The sequence below is a fragment of the Papaver somniferum genome, chromosome 11 (assembly GCF_003573695.1).
Source record: "Papaver somniferum cultivar HN1 chromosome 11, ASM357369v1, whole genome shotgun sequence".
NCBI lineage: Eukaryota > Viridiplantae > Streptophyta > Magnoliopsida > Ranunculales > Papaveraceae > Papaver > Papaver somniferum.
The window spans coordinates 102,810,998-102,829,169 of NC_039368.1; the positions used below are offsets into that span (position 1 = coordinate 102,810,998).

The 18,172-nt window shown below is 36.9% G+C and overlaps 3 protein-coding genes and 1 long non-coding RNA gene across 5 annotated transcripts; 1 reads left to right on the forward strand and 3 right to left on the reverse strand.

Moving 5' to 3' along the window:
* Window positions 1–204: 204 nt before the first annotated feature.
* LOC113322515 lies at window positions 205–4,603 on the forward strand. The gene is made up of 8 exons (XM_026570612.1): window positions 205–2,306; window positions 2,394–2,520; window positions 2,631–2,713; window positions 2,838–3,079; window positions 3,178–3,264; window positions 3,487–3,586; window positions 3,708–3,891; window positions 4,036–4,603. The coding sequence occupies exons 1-8, from the start codon at window positions 336–338 to the stop codon at window positions 4,395–4,397; spliced, it is 3,156 nt and encodes a 1,051-aa protein (XP_026426397.1). The 5' UTR covers window positions 205–335; the 3' UTR covers window positions 4,398–4,603.
* A 444-nt stretch (window positions 4,604–5,047) lies between these two features.
* Window positions 5,048–8,493, reverse strand: LOC113322516 (cytokinin riboside 5'-monophosphate phosphoribohydrolase LOG7-like). Its single transcript, XM_026570613.1, has 7 exons — window positions 8,211–8,493; window positions 7,069–7,166; window positions 6,858–6,888; window positions 6,639–6,738; window positions 6,475–6,545; window positions 5,776–5,919; window positions 5,048–5,459 (listed from the first exon to the last, which is right to left on the reverse strand). Exons 1-7 carry the CDS (start codon window positions 8,319–8,321, stop codon window positions 5,364–5,366), a joined length of 651 nt encoding a protein of 216 aa, XP_026426398.1. The 5' UTR covers window positions 8,322–8,493; the 3' UTR covers window positions 5,048–5,363.
* Window positions 8,494–15,659: 7,166 nt separating this feature from the next.
* Window positions 15,660–16,438, reverse strand: LOC113324844 (1,4-dihydroxy-2-naphthoyl-CoA synthase, peroxisomal-like). The gene is made up of 4 exons (XM_026573129.1): window positions 16,304–16,438; window positions 16,128–16,175; window positions 15,947–16,042; window positions 15,660–15,743 (listed from the first exon to the last, which is right to left on the reverse strand). Exons 1-4 carry the CDS (start codon window positions 16,436–16,438, stop codon window positions 15,660–15,662), a joined length of 363 nt encoding a protein of 120 aa, XP_026428914.1.
* Window positions 16,439–16,506: 68 nt separating this feature from the next.
* Window positions 16,507–17,393, reverse strand: LOC113320375. Of its 2 annotated transcripts, XR_003346074.1 has the most exons (5): window positions 17,285–17,393; window positions 17,091–17,191; window positions 16,863–16,901; window positions 16,688–16,755; window positions 16,507–16,602 (listed from the first exon to the last, which is right to left on the reverse strand). It is a non-coding gene; the product is annotated as an uncharacterized LOC113320375 (long non-coding RNA). The 2 variants fall into 2 exon arrangements; XR_003346073.1 differs by having other exon boundaries at window positions 16,688–16,901.
* Window positions 17,394–18,172: the final 779 nt, after the last annotated feature.

Below are 18,172 nucleotides of genomic sequence, written 5' to 3' on the forward strand. Positions count from 1 at the left end.
CTGAAATTTATTGAAGACTCGCTAAACAATACACTGCAGGTTCCTGTATAGCAAAATTACCACAATGGAATTAATCTCGTTTCAAGTAAGTTCATCTGGTTCCTGTTAGATTCCTTTTTTTCCATTTCAGCTTCAGATTTCTAGGTTTACTTTTGGTTAGTTTGTGAGCAATTGTGGGGGGGGGGGGGGGGGGTGATCGTACTTGGTTGCCTGAGCAAGTGAACAGTGTATCTGGTTCAGTCAGCAAAAGAATTAAACCTAATCAATTTAAGAATAGGAAACCCCTGGTAATAGAAGACGAGGGTATTGATGGTTCTGAGTCCGAAAATCAGAATATGGCTACTCCTAATAGCTTAAAGAGCATTCTGTTATCATGTGGATGGATGGTAGTCGCTCGGGAAGGCTGTGATGCCAGTTATGTATCTCCATCTGGTTCGATTTATGGGTCTCTTTCAAAAGCTTTGGAAGTATTTTCACGTGATGCGTCAAAATTTGCAGAGAGGCAATGCTGCTTATCTCAGTCGGTTGTAAGTTCTAGAGGTAATGTAGCTCAAAGAACTCCTAAGATTAAGAGGAAAAGTACTAGCAGGAGGACTAGAACTGTGGTTCAACCCATTGCAGAAAATGCAGCGCTACACTGTCACCAACAACAACACCAAGAACAAGGACACCAACGAAAACAGCAGCAGCAGCACCACCAACAACAAGAAGAAGAACAACAAAAACAAAGCTTTGGAGAAGAATGTGACAAAGAACCATCACGCCTTTCAGTGAGAACGAAATGGAATAGAAGTAGCAAGAAACGGGAAAAATCTTCTGTCCAAGACAAATGCTTGACTGGTGTGATAATAGAGTTGGGTTCTAGTGACGTGGAAGTGGACCAAGTAATGGATAAGAAACTGAAATCATGTACCAAAGATGAGGGCTTGAGTGGTAAGAAGCATGCCAGTAATTGCTTAGGTCTGACTGAGACAACAAATAATCATAATGGCAGTGCTGATATGCACCTGAATAAGGAGCGTCAGGGAGAGCGGAGGTCTGTTCGTATCAAGGGGAGGCGTGTGCCGGTGGATGATGAGCTTATGGGAGTGTGGTTTGATGACATTTACTTTGATTCTTCGAATCCTGTAGACATGTTATTACTGGACAGTTGTCTAAGCCAACAGGAATCTTGTAAGAAAGAAACTGTCACGGGACCGCCAGGGCCAGAAAATATGAAATATAGACAAGTAACTGAGCTGTTGGCTTCTTCCATGGGAGAGGAGAAGGTTGACAAAAAGTCTGGCATAGGAGCCTCAGCATATCCAGAAGAAATGGCTTTTGGAGAAGTTCATCAGGGTTTGACATCTTGCATGGCTAATGAGAAGGCAAAATCCTGTAACAAAGATGATTGCTCGAGTAATGAAACCAATTGGTCCGAATGGATCAATGAGGTAGCAACAAATGGTCAAAGCGGGAATAGCAGACTGCAGATAGACTATGATTTCACTAGAGGCAGGAGATCTAAACGTATCAGACGGAGGCGTATTCCTATTGATTGTCAAGCGGATATGGGGATGTCGGCATACAGCGAATTTCCAAGGTTATGTAGAATTTTAGGAGATACAGCGGCGGAGAAGGAAACCACTAGTAGTTCTAATCTTTTCGAAGTTTCCTTCAGGAATAAAAATGAAATAGAGACTCCTCTTTACAACAAACCCACTCTTCCATTGAAGAAAAATTTGGCAAAAACTAGGATGACTAAAAAATATTTCTCATATAGAAGCAAAAAAAAGCCTGTCAGCAGAAGATGTTCAAATGAGAAAGAGAAGACAAAGAGAAGTGGTAGGTGCAGTCTTACCGTTAGAACTAGAAATGCTGATCTTGAAGACACTCCCTTGTCTGAAACAAAACTTACCATCTTATCTTGGTTGATTGATTCTGGTGTACTGGCTGAAAACACAAAAGTGGTGTATAGAATAGGAAAGGATCAAAGAATAACATTGACTGGTAAGATTACTAGAGGAGGAATCTGGTGTAATTGCTGCAGAATGGTTTTGTCGTTGTCAAAATTAGAATTTCATGCTGGTAGTAATCTTCGTCAACCCTGGAAGAACATTTGCCTCATCTCTGGAAAGTCATTGATGAAATGCTTTAGTGAAGCATGGGAGAAGGAGAAAAGACGTACAAGAATTGGTTTCCAGGTGGTAGGAATTGGTGATGCTGATCCTAGTGATGATACTTGTGGAATTTGTGCTGATGGTGGAAACTTGCTATGTTGTGATGGCTGCCCTTCGACTTTTCATCAAGAATGTGTGATGCTTGAGGTGTTACTTGTTCTCCCTATATTTGATTTATCCTCATAAGCAGTTCAAGTTTAAAAACTTTTGATTAAAAGTCATGTTTTGCTTCAGTTTCTTCCAGAAGGCAGTTGGTATTGCCCATATTGTAGCTGCAGATTATGCTCAAGGGGTGATCGCTGGCACGATAAACCCAATAGGACCATGAGCTTGGTCAGTTGTAATCATTGTGGCTCCAAATGTTAGTCAACATTAATGTTTGTTTTCTTCGTGATCTCTTTATGTTCTATCTAGTTTGTCTAGGTGCAAGCCTGAGCTTATTGTGACACACTCAACTTATTTCTCACGTAGATCATAGAGATTGTGTTACCATAAATGACGTAGATTCACTGGGTACGAATTCACAAGCATACTGTGGGAAGTATTGTAAAGAGGTTTGCATTTGTACATTTGCTTCTTTATGTCGCTATCTATCTACTATACTCATTGCAGTGTGTATAGCATTCTAATGTAACTTAAGCTTCCATAACAATATCGTTCTATGTATGATTAAATCAGGTTGCCTCAGACCTTTCAGATATTCTTGGAGTGTCAAACCCTATCGCTGGTGGCTTTTCTTGGGTTCTTGTAAAGCGTCTTGATGAAGTGGAGGGTAATGATTCAAAGCGAATACAATCTTCTGTAGTGGAATGCAATGCAAGACTTCCCTTGGCACTGTTGGCACTTCACGAGTGTTTCGTTCCTTTAATTGATCCGAGGAGTAGTCTAGATATGATTACTCAAGCAGTTTACAATTGTGGGTATGTTGCGTCCTGGAGCTTCTGTTTCCAATATTGAGATTGCTAACTACATATCCTCAGCAAATGGTTTCTTACTTTTCCAATCAACTGTCTATCAGATCGAATTACACACGTTTAAATTATGAAGGTTTTTACACTGTGATTCTGGAAAAGGATGACGAGATTATTTCAGTAGCAACAATAAGGTTTGCTCACGGCATTTACCTCTTCAATGTGCTCTATATTTTGAGATTAAAGAAACTTCAATTTTCCGTGTTTCAGCATGTCCTTTCACCAATAGTGTATACTAATGATGTTAAGTGATATCATCCTTACTCCCCAGAACACAAAGAATAGTGTTCTAGCATCATAAACCTAGACATATGCAAATGAATTCATATACAATATTTTATTTTTTTCACTTTTAGGCTCCATGGGTCACGAGTAGCAGAAATGCCATTCATCGGAACGCGACCTTTGTACAGACAGCAAGGCATGTGCCGTCGCCTCCTCAATGCCATTGAAGAAGTAAGTACTTTCTATGTCCTATTATGGTTTCATGCTGACCCAGTTAAGGTTCATTCAATCTGGATTACATCAAATTCAATCTCAATCTCCTGGCTGCTGTTTGAGTTGTGCATCTTTCCAGATATTATCTAAATTACATGTGGAAAATCTGATTATCCCTGCTACTCCCGATATGCTGGGAACATGGACAAAATCATTCTCCTTCCAACATTTGGAGTTGTCCTGTAAGGACGAATTTAGGAATTTAAACATAGTTCAGTTTGCTGACACAACAATACTACAGAAATCCATACACTGCGAGAGAGGTAATAAATTATATGCTCTATCTCTCTGGTCGAATATATTTTATGTGCATTTCTTAGGTACTACATTTGTTAATCTCTTCTTCACATTTAAAATCCAGAAAAATTTGACTTGTATCTTTGCTCTGTGTATTTGCATCTATGTAGATGTGAACCAGTTTGGCGTTACTGACACTTATACTCAAGATGTTCTAAATTGCTCTACTCCTGAATACCGGATACAGGGCTCCAAAGTTGCTACCTTAGGCTTGTGCAAAGAGATGAAAGGTTCTACTTCCACCTATGATATGCCATTCCCCATCCTTCTAGAGGCCTCCAGAGGATCAGATTGTGAAGTTTGTCCTGTCCAAAGTCCCTTATACCAAAACATCAACGAGAATTCACTAATTCTTGAAAGTAAATCCACCACATTAACACCAGTTGATAACATCATTATGACGAAGGCTTCTTTATGGCCCGAGACAGTTTCATTAGGAAGCAGGAACTTACCAATGTCTGCGGAGTGCTGATGAGTGTTCTAATCGATTGGTGCCTTTGTTGCATCAATATGTTGCAGTCATTTCCTTCAATTGTAGTAGCAGATCCAAAATGCTGACCGGTATCTGTGATGCATCAGCTTTTGTAATTTTGTACGACTAACCACTGAAATATATATGATGCATCTTTTTTTGTTTGTACACGAAACAAGTACTACTACTATATTTCTCAATATATGTTTACTTAGTCTAGAGTCAAAATTGGTTCAAACACAAGCAGTGTGTATTGCACAGCTTCTACCTTTTCTAGATTGAATGTTTTATTTGCAGGTAATCTTTTCTTCTCCTGATTACAATTTACATCACCTGCTGAAGCAACTAAGTGAAAGTTTGGAGAAGTACCAAACATTATTAAGTGTTCCTAATTTAAAAAGGAACGATTCCATCTGTTTTATTCTCTCTTTTAAATATTGTATTGTACCGCGTTTGTTTTTTCGTGTGTGCATCCATCTTTTAATGTACATGCCCTGTTTTAGTCTGCACAATATTTATCCATATTTAAAGCAAACAGCTGGAACACAGAGTACTGCTCCCCCCATTCACAAACCGTGCATATACATTTTACGAATCAACTGTGTTATAATTTACATAGTACTGAGACGTTAAAGAGTAGAAAGACAAGAGACTGAGAAATTTCTTTGAATTAACTTAATTAAACCTGACCTGCTTAGTTAATTCATCGTCACCAACAACAAAAAAAAATTTAAAAAATAAAGTCAGCCGACATATTATAGTAGATGAAACTTGTCCCTAAGAGCATTTTCCTTCTAGGATATTTGCTGCTAAGTATGTATGTGAGAAGAAAGATCAGAACTGTGTATACGCGATATTTTCCGATGAAGTATGTATATGTTAAATCCCCCCCAAAAAAACCTTCTAGAAAAGGTAGCCAAAAAAAAAGGACAGAACATACACAATATTTCAGTGACCCTATCAGTACTACATAGCAACTCCTGATTCTGGCTCATAAGTTATCTTCTTCTCTGGTTCCCATACCAAATTTGCTGTTATCTCGTCGTACTCCGGCACAAACTCCTTTATTCCCAAGAGGAGAGTTGAAAAAGAAGAAAGGAGAAAAAGGTTAGTCAACTTGAATATTGAAATCTAACTAAATTGAAGATTAATCAGTTTGACATTCTGAAACATGAAGTATTCAGCTCCAGGTGTGTGGTTGATCACGCTACTTATGTTACACTTATAATATTAGGAGTGCCAAAAAGGTAATGGTAGCGGGAATATTATCTAGATTACTACTGATAAGTTCAAAACCTTCAGATTAGAGTGCAAATTATAGTAGAGCTATTAACAAATTGTTTGGGATTTAAGCTAATACTTTAGTTACATATTATACCTCTAGTCCTTCCATCAATTGCTCGGCTGTTGAGGCAGAAACGATAATGCGACGTGCAGAGGGAGAAATAAAGCCTTCATCAACAGCTTTGTCAATAAAAGACAACAGCGAGTCGTAAAATCCATCAACATTTAAAAGTCCCACCTGCACCAAAAATGATAAATGTTCCTCATCAATTTATGATAAGACAGGTAAAAAGACATACTCTTGAATCATGTTCAAGGAACATTATCAAAATGTATTTTCTCTCTCAACTCTCATTTTTTCGACTGAGTGTTAATTTTCAATGAATTTGCCCTTTTGCTTGTCAAAAAAAACATTATCAAAATAAACATAAACAAGATAAAGGTGTTGTTCGCTCTTGCTTTAACACTTAAATCATATACACATTAGTTTAATAGATTTAAAACCTTTTCCCATATGAAGGGAGATTCTTTCAAGTTGATCAGGATTAGATTCAATATTAAAGGACAAATCCTGTCGTTCTTACCTAATGACGCAATTGCATGTATGTGATTTAACTTAACTAACACATGGTAGGTGCGTGTTGCAGTGAACTCAGGTAATTGAAAACTTGGTTTTAACTTTTGATTTTTGAAAAATTGTACTTGTTCGTTCTTAGTCTCTCAAGAAAATGTAAAGAATATTACCAAAAGCAGATAACTTCTTTCCCTAGAGTGAAACAAGAACAGTACTTACAGGTTTACGGTGGATTCCAAGCTGAGCCCAAGTAATGACTTCAAGTAATTCTTCAAGGGTACCATATCCACCTGAGGAACAACAATGATACCATGTGATCAGAATTAGATAGATGTATCATGGTAAATCTAAGGTTTTTGTTCCCAAGCCGATCAGATTCTCACCAGGAAGGGCAATGAAAGCATCAGCTTGACGAGCCATTTCGGCTTTCCTTTGGTGCATATCAGAAACAGCTCTAACTTCTCCAACAGTCACACCAGTTAACTGCGCAGGTGAAACAGTAGTAGTATGTGTTAATGCACTAAGGTGATATATATATATATATAGTCGTTGCGTTAAGATGCTTTACTTTCTTTACAGAGAAGTTACAGAAGTTTAATTACCTCTTTAGGCATTAGAGTTCTTGGAATAATCCTGCAAAATAAAGAGAGAAAAGAAACAGTTGATTAAATTTCATGAACGCCTGCTATCAAATGCCAAACAGATCTCATATCGAGAAAGATTAAAGCAACTTCTTGTGGTAACTGGTATAATACATAATATTCGCAAGTGTAGAAGCAGTAAAGAAAATGGAGAGAGAGAGAGAGAGCGAACCCTAAAACATGGCGCCCACCATCATGAACTGCCTGAGAAACAAGACCCATGAGTCCAATACTACCACCTCCATAAACCAAATCAATCCTTCTTTCCACCTTCATTTAAAAGCACATGGAAAATCAAACCCCCAATAGTATATTTCTTATAAACACCAAGTGTCACCCATGTCAAGGGTGCATGCAACAGTACAACACATCACAATCATCACTATAGAAACTATAATTATTACTACCACATATTTTACAAAATAAAATAACCTGCTAGTGTACTTAAATAGTTGCAAGCAATGGGTTGCATCACTTGATCATACACATTAAGAAAAAAAGGAAAGAAAACTGGCTAGAAAAGGCCAATGAACTAATTTGTTATGTGATGATTAACAAGTAATAATAAGTGATTATCATATTTCATAAAATCCTGGGACAATGGAAGGCAAAAGAAATCAAGACATGGATGAGATTGTGGTGGGGTGTGTGTGTGTGTGTGAGGTTTGCCCCAATTAGGGAGAACATGCTAGTGAGTCATGATACCAAGATAGCACGTTTGTTCTCTTGGGATTTAAAGGAGTTAATCCCACAAAAAGGTTTTTCTATTTTTTGTTTTTAAGAATTAATATTATATAGTAGTACTTCCTAAGAAAAACAAGATCATGCAAGATGACTGTGCCAAAGAGACAGCCAGGCTACAGCTAGCAATCTTTCATGCCAAATTCATCTCTTGAAGAAAAAGAAAAAAATTTACTAGTAATTTTCGGTTTTAAAATTTTATCTCACTAATGAATGAGATTAACAACACTAATCTCATGTTAGAAGCCAGTTTTAGTTGGTGCAACCAAAACAACACAGTTTTTTAACACATTAAACAAAAGAAAATAAGATATCAAGTCTGAATGAAATGTGAACAACACAATCAAATGAAGCAACTAGCTAATAAAACCAGACAATTATGAGAAAGAAAGACATGAAGATCAACCAAAACCATGAGATTGTGATCAAAAGTAAAACACTAACAGAGAGAGTATCATCAAATGATCACAAAAATCCAAAAGACCCATGAAAATTTTCACTGTTTTTCTATTTAAATGAAGAAAATGGTTAATACACTAACAAGGGAAGGAGACAAAGAAAAATGTAAATTACCAATTCCTTCCCCAACTGAACAGCAGCTTCTTGATAAGTAGGTTTGTTTCCTGAACTACTACCACAGAATACGCAAACCCTCTTAAATCTAGAGCTGTTTGTAACCTCCATTTCCTTCTCTGAATGGGAATGGACAAATTGATAGAAATAGAACAAACAAAGAAGCTTTTCTCTTTTAACTCTCTCTGTTGTCTCTAATGTAAAAGGACTTGATAGAGATGGTATGAATGAAAACAAAGAAGGCACTATTCAGTATATATAGACTAGACAAACAAAAACCCTCAACCCCTGTATTGGACTTTTTTAGTTAAGAGACTATTATAATTAGAAGACGAATGAGTCATGTCAGAATTTTCTTCCTAGTAATTATCGCGAGTTATTTTTAGGGCCATATTCACTCAATGTATACTGTGATCATTTTCTTACTTGATACATCACATGTATTACTGTAATTGTTTTCTGCTAAAGTTAAGCATGCACTACCGTATTTATTAGCAAAATCCTTATTAATTACCATATAAATAAGGTAAATCAATCAATCCATATTTGTTCATTCATTCATAGGGGGAGCAGCTGCAAAATGAACTTACCACGTTTGTGAGGGTAAAATACCCGATCGTCACGTGTCAACATCACAAGAAACGGTTGCAAGATAAGAAAGTGAGTAAGATACACCAAATAAGGCCCAAAAGGTGATTACGCTGGCATAATCAAGATATCTATCGCTTCGCCCCATGAATGACGCATATAAAGTATTGTTAAATCACATTGTCGGTCAAGTCCAAAAGGAGAGCAGTGCATTAAACGAAGATACAGAGGAGATGCGATTGTTGTAGAAGAAGGTACATTGTGTCAGAGACTCAGATAAAGGGCGATCAAAGAGGTTGTCCGATGGAGGTACAACATGACATACTTCGAAGAGGAGCGACAGAGTGCCCGTCCGAGTGATGAGAAGGCGTTCCGCACCAACACCAACAAAGAAACACCATATCATTCGTTAGGAAGTCTATTTGCTTATAAATAACAGTCCATATATATAGCAGGAGATGAACATGTTCTTTAAGATACTTTCACCTACTGAGAGTTAGAATTAGAGCTTAGAGTTTGAGTAAAAGCAAGAGAAAAATTTGTAATCTTGAGAAAAGGGTAAGACCTTGAAAAATAGTAATAAAAGTGACACTTTCTTACCGTGGATGTAGGTTTGCATGGCCGAACCATGTTATATTGTTGTGTTCTTGTTTTTTTTCCACTCTTTATATCTTATGTTTGTTTCATATCTTGTTTGATCATGCTTTATTAGTCGTTATAAATATGCTATAACAACGTTAAAAGTTGTTGATATATTCAATGGTGAGGAAAACCTTCCTTCTAAATGGGGGTGAGTAGTGAGTGATGTAGCCAAAGAATAATTTTCGGGGACTATCTCTTAGCCTAAAACCGATTACTTACCATTAGAAATTAAAATGCACCACCAAAGCTGGTGAAAACGTTATATGTGATAACCAAATATTTTATTAGGAGCTAGTTGTGTTATCTCTAACACAACAAGAAGACTTTTATGGTGGTTCAAAGAAATAATAACAAAAGCTGAAGGGTACGAGAGTGTATTGGGAAATGCTGAAGGTGGATTCGCGTACCTGACAGGAAGACCAAAAAAAGTTTATGTTACGAAACATGGAGCTGCTATAAAAACATATATAATCGATCTCGATGAATGAAAATTCCAAAAAGAGTGGAACTCCTTAGAAAGATCAACCTGGGGTCTATGTTTGAACCAAAAATCACATTTATAAACAAGAATTGAAGGAAAATCTTCTGAAAAATGTATGACATGTCAGGTATCGATCCTTCCATAGCTTGTAATTCATTAAATATTGATCCTACAACAAGACCTACCAAGCAGAATAAGCGGAAGATAGCTTATAAGTTATATGATATTGTGAATGCTAGCAGTGAGTGAATGATGGAAGCTAACATCATAAGAGAATGCAAATATCTTTATTTGATATCAAAGTTGTTATGAAGAAAAAAGTTTGAGTTTGTGTCGACTTCATGAATTTGGACAAAGCATGTCCTACGGATATCCATCCTTTACTTGACGTATAGGTTATCAACTTTTTATCTTTTATAGATGGGTATTATGGTTACAAGCAAATTTCCATGAACCCAACTGATGAAGTGCATAAAATATTTATCACTGATCGAGGACTTTAATGATTTATAACAATGATTTTGGTCATAAAAATGCATATTGTACCTATCAAAGGTTGGTGAATAAGATTTTCAAACACCTCAATGGAAACACAATTGGGTGTGATATCGATGACGTTGTAAAACATATTCACCAAGCAGATCATCTCAGTTGAAACATTTATAGTGGGGAGGTATTGTGGATATCATATTCCACATATCCTTCTAAGTGCAAATGGATAGTATTTAGCAGAAGGCCTTGAGTTAATTCTTTCAAAATCACTGCCTCTCAATTATGTAGTTTCAATCTTTCTAACAAAATTATAAGTATGATTTTTCAGGTCCATGGAATCATGAAAATAATATAATTTAATATCGAATCCATGAGAAAAAGAAGATGATCTTATGAATAAGAAAAAAGAAAACATAGTAGCATTAAGATATAACAAGCAAAATATGGTAGAAATTAAAGAAAACAAAGAAAGCAAATTATAACTAAAAGATAAAATTTGAATGACTTACTGAAAACAGACTCATAGTCGAAAAGGATTCTTAACCTGAGCTCGCCAACAGGCTCAGAAGCTTTACCAAATTCCCAGTTTACAGAGATGACCAGTGGACACTTTTTACCGTCCTTAGTAGAGATGATCAGTGGACACTTTTAAGCATAAGTGAATGAGACTGCTCTAACAAATTTCTTGAAATCTTTGCACGTAACACTCTCATCATAAAATTTGGAATATTCTTACATATATATTTTTGGCTGAGCAGTAATTTTAGCTGCTTCGGAAGCATCATCATTAAATAGCAACACTTTCTCCGTGTAGTTATAAAACCTGGCTATCAAGTAAAAAAACAAACGTGATATCAAGTAGAAAAACAAATTCAATCATATATTGAAATATTGCAGAAGTAGTTAATACAAATCCTAACATCTTTCTAAGTTATTGCTACGATAAACACGAAGAAATGAGATATGATCAAACATTTCTAATATAATAAGTTGTTTAAATTACAATTTCTTTTACATCAAGAATTTAATCTATTTAATTTCACGTATCAATAAAACATACACATAAAAATATATTTAAAACAATCATATACATATGCAAATCCAATCCATGGCTATACCAACAACATTCTTCTCTTAAGGATTGGATCAGTACTTGGACTTCCTCCGACTCTATTATTAACTTTATTACTGAATCTCCTTTAGGCCATGGTTTTGCAGCAACAATCTGGAAAATTTGGACATATAAACGCAATAATCTTTTTCAATATGATGATATCAATCCCAACTCTCTTTTGCATCCTCTTTTTAGGTATTTTTCTCGTATTAATATTCTATAACACCAAATTTGCATCCATTACATACTATAACCCATGTATCTCATTTAAAACGTTGAAATCCTTTTCCACCAGACACTCTCAACATAAATGTTGATGATTCTTGTATTAATTCTTTTTATTTAGCTGGTATAGTCATGATAACAAGAAACTCTACATAAACCTAGTGTCAGGAAAGGGAATTCCTGAAAGAGTATATCATACTCATCAGGTTGAAATTTGGGCTTTGCTAAAGGCAATGCAATGGGGTAAAGTACAATGCTGAAATGATATTATATTTGAATCTGACAAAATAAATTTTGTTATGAATGTAAATCCAGGTTTACCTCTACCACCTCGGCGATCTTCTGCTCTGTTAAATAAGTGTGTAAACTTATGTGGAATACAATATAGGTGGAAATATAATTATGTACCTTAGGATTTATAATAAAGCGTACACAAAGTCCGTATGCAAGTTCTGTAACATTGGGGAATGGTGGATACAACCCCTTATTCAACTCCTTGTTACTCTGCTCAATGATGTATCCTCTCTTAAAAAATAAAACAAGAATAAACGGCACCGATTTTTCCACATGGTCATTGGTGTAACCAGGGGATAGCTTGTGGTGTCGTAGGGAGCCCAAAATACTGAATCCGATCCCAAAATTATTTTCTTGAAAGGATTTTTGGAGAGAAAAAAGACAATTCCCTCAAAATTTGATCTTTAACATATGGTACTGTTTCCCTAGCTGCTTATGGTATTTGTATCGGTCAATGATATGGCAAACCATGTCAGGAAGCAAGAGAAACCGGCCTGATTGACTTGATTTCCCTTATCCCAATCGGTCAAAGTCTGTTTTGGTAATTACAGCCAATGCCGCTCCCACATTTTGCACTATCACCCCTCCTCGGTAAAAATTAAATCACGTGAACAAATGATCAACCGTTGATGTTTATCAGAGAAGAAAAGGTAATAAAGTAGGATGGATGAAGTTTATTCATTGCATCTGCATTGAACAGGCATGGGTATGATATGCCATGTTCACGTAGCCTATCACGCATACAGAGACTAGTTAATTGACTGCTGCAAGAGATAGAGAAGAGACAGACACAGACAGTGACAAACTAACCACGGTTAGAAAATAGTTTACATGGTTAAGAGGTATAGATTTAAGATGTACGGCTGAGATTTTAAAACGACAGACTGATCGTACAAACGCACGTGTGATGAGCCGCCAACTAAAGCTAATAAAACCGGACAGTTGCACGGGCTCCCATCACTTGTCTCCTCAAATCACGCCGAGACAGACAAAGATGATAGACTTATTAATCAGTCAGACCCACTCGTTTGACGTTTTCAGAAATCTTACCAGAGGATTCATTTCAGATCGTGGACATGGGTGTCTAGATTGTGGCGGCATGGAATTATCAAAAAAAGACCAAGAAGAAAGAAAAAAACGATCTACGTGCAGAGATAATCTGTACGTGTCACATTTATGTGTCACAAAAATTTAAATCATGACGAGAAGTGGGAGGTAGGTGTAGCTGTAACAGTACCAAAATATGCCGAATACATCTTCTCTGCAGTGACCGGGAAGAAGGGGATGTAGGTAGGAGAATTGTAATGATTTGAATTCTCTCGAGATTAGAATTGCTGGGCATGCCTAATGCATGTCCTGGACGATGATGATCTTGAGAACAGTACAGTTGGTAAATCTACTTATTAGTAATATGGTCTCTACATGGATTCCCACAAATAGTGTGCCAATTTGTTGGTGATTTAACTGGATGCTAGAAAATACGCGAGCCAGGGCATGGTGTCTTAAGATTATTTCATTTCTTATTGCTTTCTTCCCGAAATGAACCAGCATTATCAGCCGGGTGCCAGTTTACGGAGAAAATTCTTATATAGATTTTGCTACCTTTTTCGGTAAACTGTCAGGTTACTAGATAATCTTTTTAGTATCCTCATCTGTAAATTGGTATCTTCATTAACGACTATCACAAAAGGAAAATTGTCGGATTATAATTTTTTTAGTACCCTCATCGGTAAACTGGTGTCTCCACTAACGACTATCACAAAGCATGGCTAAATTTTTTCATAAATATAGATCCCAAGTAAAATTAAAGGTAGTAAGCCCGGTTAAACTTGTCAATGTATCGTATCACACGCAAATTGGTAAACTCCCAAGTAAAATAATACTCGCACCTCTATTAGCAATCCAGAAGCTAAACTTCCATTTTTAATGGACTAAAAGGGACAAACTCTAAGAGCGTCAGGTGTGGCAAAAGTATGCCACATGAGGTAATCGAAATGTGTATATGCACATAAGATTTTTATCTCAATTTGCAACCTTTATTTTCCTCAGCGGAATTGTAAACCTTTTTTTTTGTTATTTATTTAAGTCAAATTGTAAGTAAAAAGTGGTAGGTTGTTTCGTGTTGCCACCAATCTTAGGAAAACTAACTTTAAAAGACCTTTCTTTGGTGACAACCAATTTTTTTCAGAAAATCTACTTTATTATTTTCTTTATACTTGAGTAGTCACTGTTACGGTGTTACCCTCTGTTTTGCAAGAGCCGCTTAGAAACAAATCAGTTACGAGAAGAGCTCAGCTGGCCTTAACTCCAAACAGTTTATCTTAGTTGGAAAATCTTAATTCGACCGACATTATCCTTAGACAGTTGTACAGGATCGACAGTCGATTTTGATTGTTTTTTTTTTTCCGACCAATTTTTTATTTATTTATCGCCTCCTTGCTCCTTCAGCCTAATAGGTAGTCTAAACAGGTATCTCTATTTCGACTTTTCATGAATAGGGTATGATCCGATAGATCTACGATGGTCAAATGATATATTAATCACACAGCTTACGACTAAATCGTCTATTTAGTTCTAATTGGAGTAATTGAAGTCGATCTAATTCTTTTGATAGAAAATTAAAGTCAACGGAACAAAGTCAAAATAGCTAACCTTTTACCCTCTTGACTAATAGGAATATTGGAACTTCCGCGTGTAAACAAGTCGCTTACACAGCACTTTGCTGGCCAGTAATGCGTATACTTTCGAATAATTTCTGTCATAGGTTCACGTTTGTTTTCGGATTAAGTTCGAATACAGTTAATATTAGTTAAATTTAAGGTCAAATTCAATGAGGAGAAAAGATCTCTGAGGAACAAATAATTAGTTTAATTAAGTTGCTTCCCTTTTGCTTTTTCTTTATTAGCGTACTAGATCGTATAATCAAAGAAAACCGTTCGCCACGTCTGGGAATGTTTACTTTGAAAGTACTGTACTCGACTTCCCTTACATGAGTCATCGATCGATTTTGACCATACGACCGGAATTAGAGCTGGCAAACGGGCGGGCCGGGGCTTGCCCGTTGCGGGTTCCACGGGTTCGGGTTGATACGGGTTGAAACCCGCGGGTTGAAATTCTCCACGGGTTGTCATTTCTTCAACCCGTGCCCGTAACGGGTTTAACCCGCGGGTTCACGGGTTAGCCCGCCCGTTTTATACCTTAAGAACATATCCTAAATGAGATCAAATTTTGGAGCCATTATTTAGCTAAAAACAAACACTATATAATCTACATTGTTCTACTAGTAATAATGAATATCGACTACAACATTCCCTTATCGCAACCGCTTAATCTCCCTTTCTCCAGAATGAGCATCCCTCGGTAAGTCTTGCTTTACCTCCAGTTGGTTGGCACAAGACAGTTTGACAATTTCCACATACAACCACTGTTTGTGAGTGACTGAATACAGTTGTTCTGCCTTCAAAAATCCAACAACAACACAAAGATTCAAATATTCATATATTCTCCAAAATCACAAGAAAAACTGAAAAATACAAGTAATAACTACTACTTACATGTTGAAGCATCCTTGGCACTTAATATCTGACAGCATAATTGTTAGTTTTTGTGCCCACTAGACAGCAGTGAAGCGAGACATTCCTTCGGCTTGTATTGCCGACGAGGTTGACTGCTGCCACCCTACATCCATAGTAGTATCCTGTTGGGGTAAAAAGTAAAGTGGCAAAACCTTCTTGCAGAAGAAATGTCGCTGTCACTGCCGAAATCTTCCATACACAAGCAAATTGGCAATGGTGGCAGAAATTCAAGGGAAAAGACAAAAAAAGTTGTTGTCTATCAAAAACACAAAATGCTGAAAACAATACAGTAGCCCCCTTGAGTAGTTGATTGTAATAAAATCACCGGTACTACGACGTTCACTAGCCCCATCTTCTCTGCTTCAGAAGCATTGTAAAATCGAGCTAGAAACCACATTTCACGTGCTTTTTTCGGCCCGACCTGGTAAACCACCACCAGAAGAAAAATAACATGTTAACGGCTATGATTCCCCCACTGCGCCAGAGAATTCAGTTTCAACACTTACCAAACGAGACATGATGGAACTTCCATAACCTGCGTCAAGACTTCCAACCTGCACAAATCCACCGTAAAAGGTATTTTGAGGAGATCAGAAAAATAATTCTAGTGTGCAATTTCTAGATATGCATTAAAAAATTAACATTCCAAAGAACGCTCATAAAACAAGCATAATACAAGTACCTTTGGACCTGTCTGGCCAAAAACGGCATTGTCAGCAGCTATTGTTAAATCACAAACCATATGCAATACATGTCCTCCTCCAACCGCATAACCTGCAAAGATATGTAGTAAACCTTTTTTGCCTTCTTCAACCATATCAACGTGATTTCCTTTCACAAGTTTTCTCTTAATCCATGTAAAATACTTTCTGAAACCCGAAAATAAATGAACTTGTAGCAGGTTCTGTGCACGCCGGTTGAAACAACCCACAATTGCAGACATCTCATCGTGGAGAGACGGAAAGAATGTCCCATCACAAACTACAGAATCAAACCATTCATTACAAACCCCAATTAGATGTACAAATAATAACTCAATAAAAAGAATGAGGCCAGAGAACGTTACTCGAAAAGTCTCCGAGACAGTCTGAGTTCACATTTGATCGCAACATCAATTAGGGAGTGTCTCTTAGACTGCAAATGATGTCCTCCCATTAAAGTGATCAAGCAAATTGGAACATTGACATCTCAAAAACATCCAACAAGTTAAAGCGTTTCCAAAATTATTCTCAAATACATACAAACTGAATGGGAAGCAGTTTCGTTGACAGGCAGGCAGGCTAGCAAAAACACAATAGTGGAACTTCAAGTTAGTTCCGAAAAATTGAAATCATCCAATTTTGCAACAATTTCCACAGAAACACATAAACACAAACAAGCAAATAAACCCAAATCAGATTCAATAAAATGAAATCATAGATAAGAGATTGATAATGATGAAGATGGTGATTAGTACTAGGAGTAGTTACCATGAAGAAGGAGTTTGGGATTGAACCAAACGCTTAAGCTTGTGCCTCCTCTTCTCCAAATCAGGTTTTGGATTCAACAGATCGATATCATTTGAGAGAACCTGAAAAATACAACAACACCATCAGAATCAGAATCATCAATAGAGATGACTAATGAAACGAACAACGAATTAATGAACCACGAATCTTCTTACCATGATGAAGAAAACCCTAGAAAGCCTTTCGTTTCCTTCTTCTGAGCCGCAGCGGAGATTTTAGGTTTTGGAGGAACTGAGAAATTTTTTGTTTGAGGAGTTATATAAGAGAGAAGTTATATCTTACGATCTCAGCCGTTGATAGCATTACGGGTTTACGGGTTCAACCCGCGGGTTCCCGGGCCGGGACGGGTTAACCCGTTTACTCACAAGCCGGCATTTCTCCAACCCGAACCCGGCTTGTTTTGAAACCAGCCGAGCCGGATTCGGGATTTCACGGGCCGGGTACAGGTTAACCCGCGGGTTTTGGCTTGTTTGCCAGCTCTAACCGGAATGATCAAAATAAGCCGTACAAGGCTAAAATGGTATTTAACTTAATAATTTGAGAAGATAATTTGAGACGGACCCAAAAAATTTCATGCGCTTCATCACATTTCCTACTCCCCTTTGCACATCATAGGGATGATTAATGAAATAAACAATAAGATAAGACAGATACCGCAGGCTGCTATACAACACAACCACAAAGAAGGAAATCAAGCAGCAGATGGTCTGGCCAACCATACGACAGATGAAAGTCAAATAGGAAACTTATCAACTAAAACTTGGGACCAGGTAATCCCAGTTTTTATTAATCAAATTGTTTACCATGATTTCGTGGGTACCACGTCAAATTGTAACCTAATCTTCAGATAATAAAATTTATGCTTAAAAAAAAAAAGAATACGCTGGAGTCCTGGACTGTTGTTACTAGCAGCTGCCTATTAGAGTGAATGAGTATAGTTTCCGTTAACGCTAGGTAAAAAAATTAAATATAAAGAGAAATGATGAGTCCATTTAAAATACACAAAATTGGTTAAAAAAACCAAAATTAATTATTCCTGGGTG

What these genes read in the sequence shown, in the direction of transcription:
- LOC113322515 (XM_026570612.1), top strand. Translation starts at nt 336, where the DNA reads ATGGCTACTCCTAATAGCTTAAAGAGCATTCTGTTATCATGTGGATGG. An exon ending in GTGGGAAGTATTGTAAAGAG is followed by an intron (nt 2,714 to 2,837) that starts GTTTGCATTTGT and finishes TGATTAAATCAG; the next exon opens with GTTGCCTCAGACCTTTCAGA. An exon ending in ATTTCAGTAGCAACAATAAG is followed by an intron (nt 3,265 to 3,486) that starts GTTTGCTCACGG and finishes TTTCACTTTTAG; the next exon opens with GCTCCATGGGTCACGAGTAG.
- LOC113322516 (XM_026570613.1), bottom strand. Translation starts at nt 8,321, where the DNA reads ATGGAGGTTACAAACAGCTCTAGATTTAAGAGGGTTTGCGTATTCTGT. An exon ending in GAACTCTAATGCCTAAAGAG is followed by an intron (nt 6,739 to 6,857) that starts GTAATTAAACTT and finishes TCACCTGCGCAG; the next exon opens with TTAACTGGTGTGACTGTTGG. An exon ending in TGCTTTCATTGCCCTTCCTG is followed by an intron (nt 6,546 to 6,638) that starts GTGAGAATCTGA and finishes GTTGTTCCTCAG; the next exon opens with GTGGATATGGTACCCTTGAA.
- LOC113324844 (XM_026573129.1), bottom strand. Translation starts at nt 16,438, where the DNA reads ATGGTTGAAGAAGGCAAAAAAGGTTTACTACATATCTTTGCAGGTTAT. An exon ending in GTTCCATCATGTCTCGTTTG is followed by an intron (nt 16,043 to 16,127) that starts GTAAGTGTTGAA and finishes GTGGTTTACCAG; the next exon opens with GTCGGGCCGAAAAAAGCACG. An exon ending in TAGTGAACGTCGTAGTACCG is followed by an intron (nt 15,744 to 15,946) that starts GTGATTTTATTA and finishes TTACCCCAACAG; the next exon opens with GATACTACTATGGATGTAGG.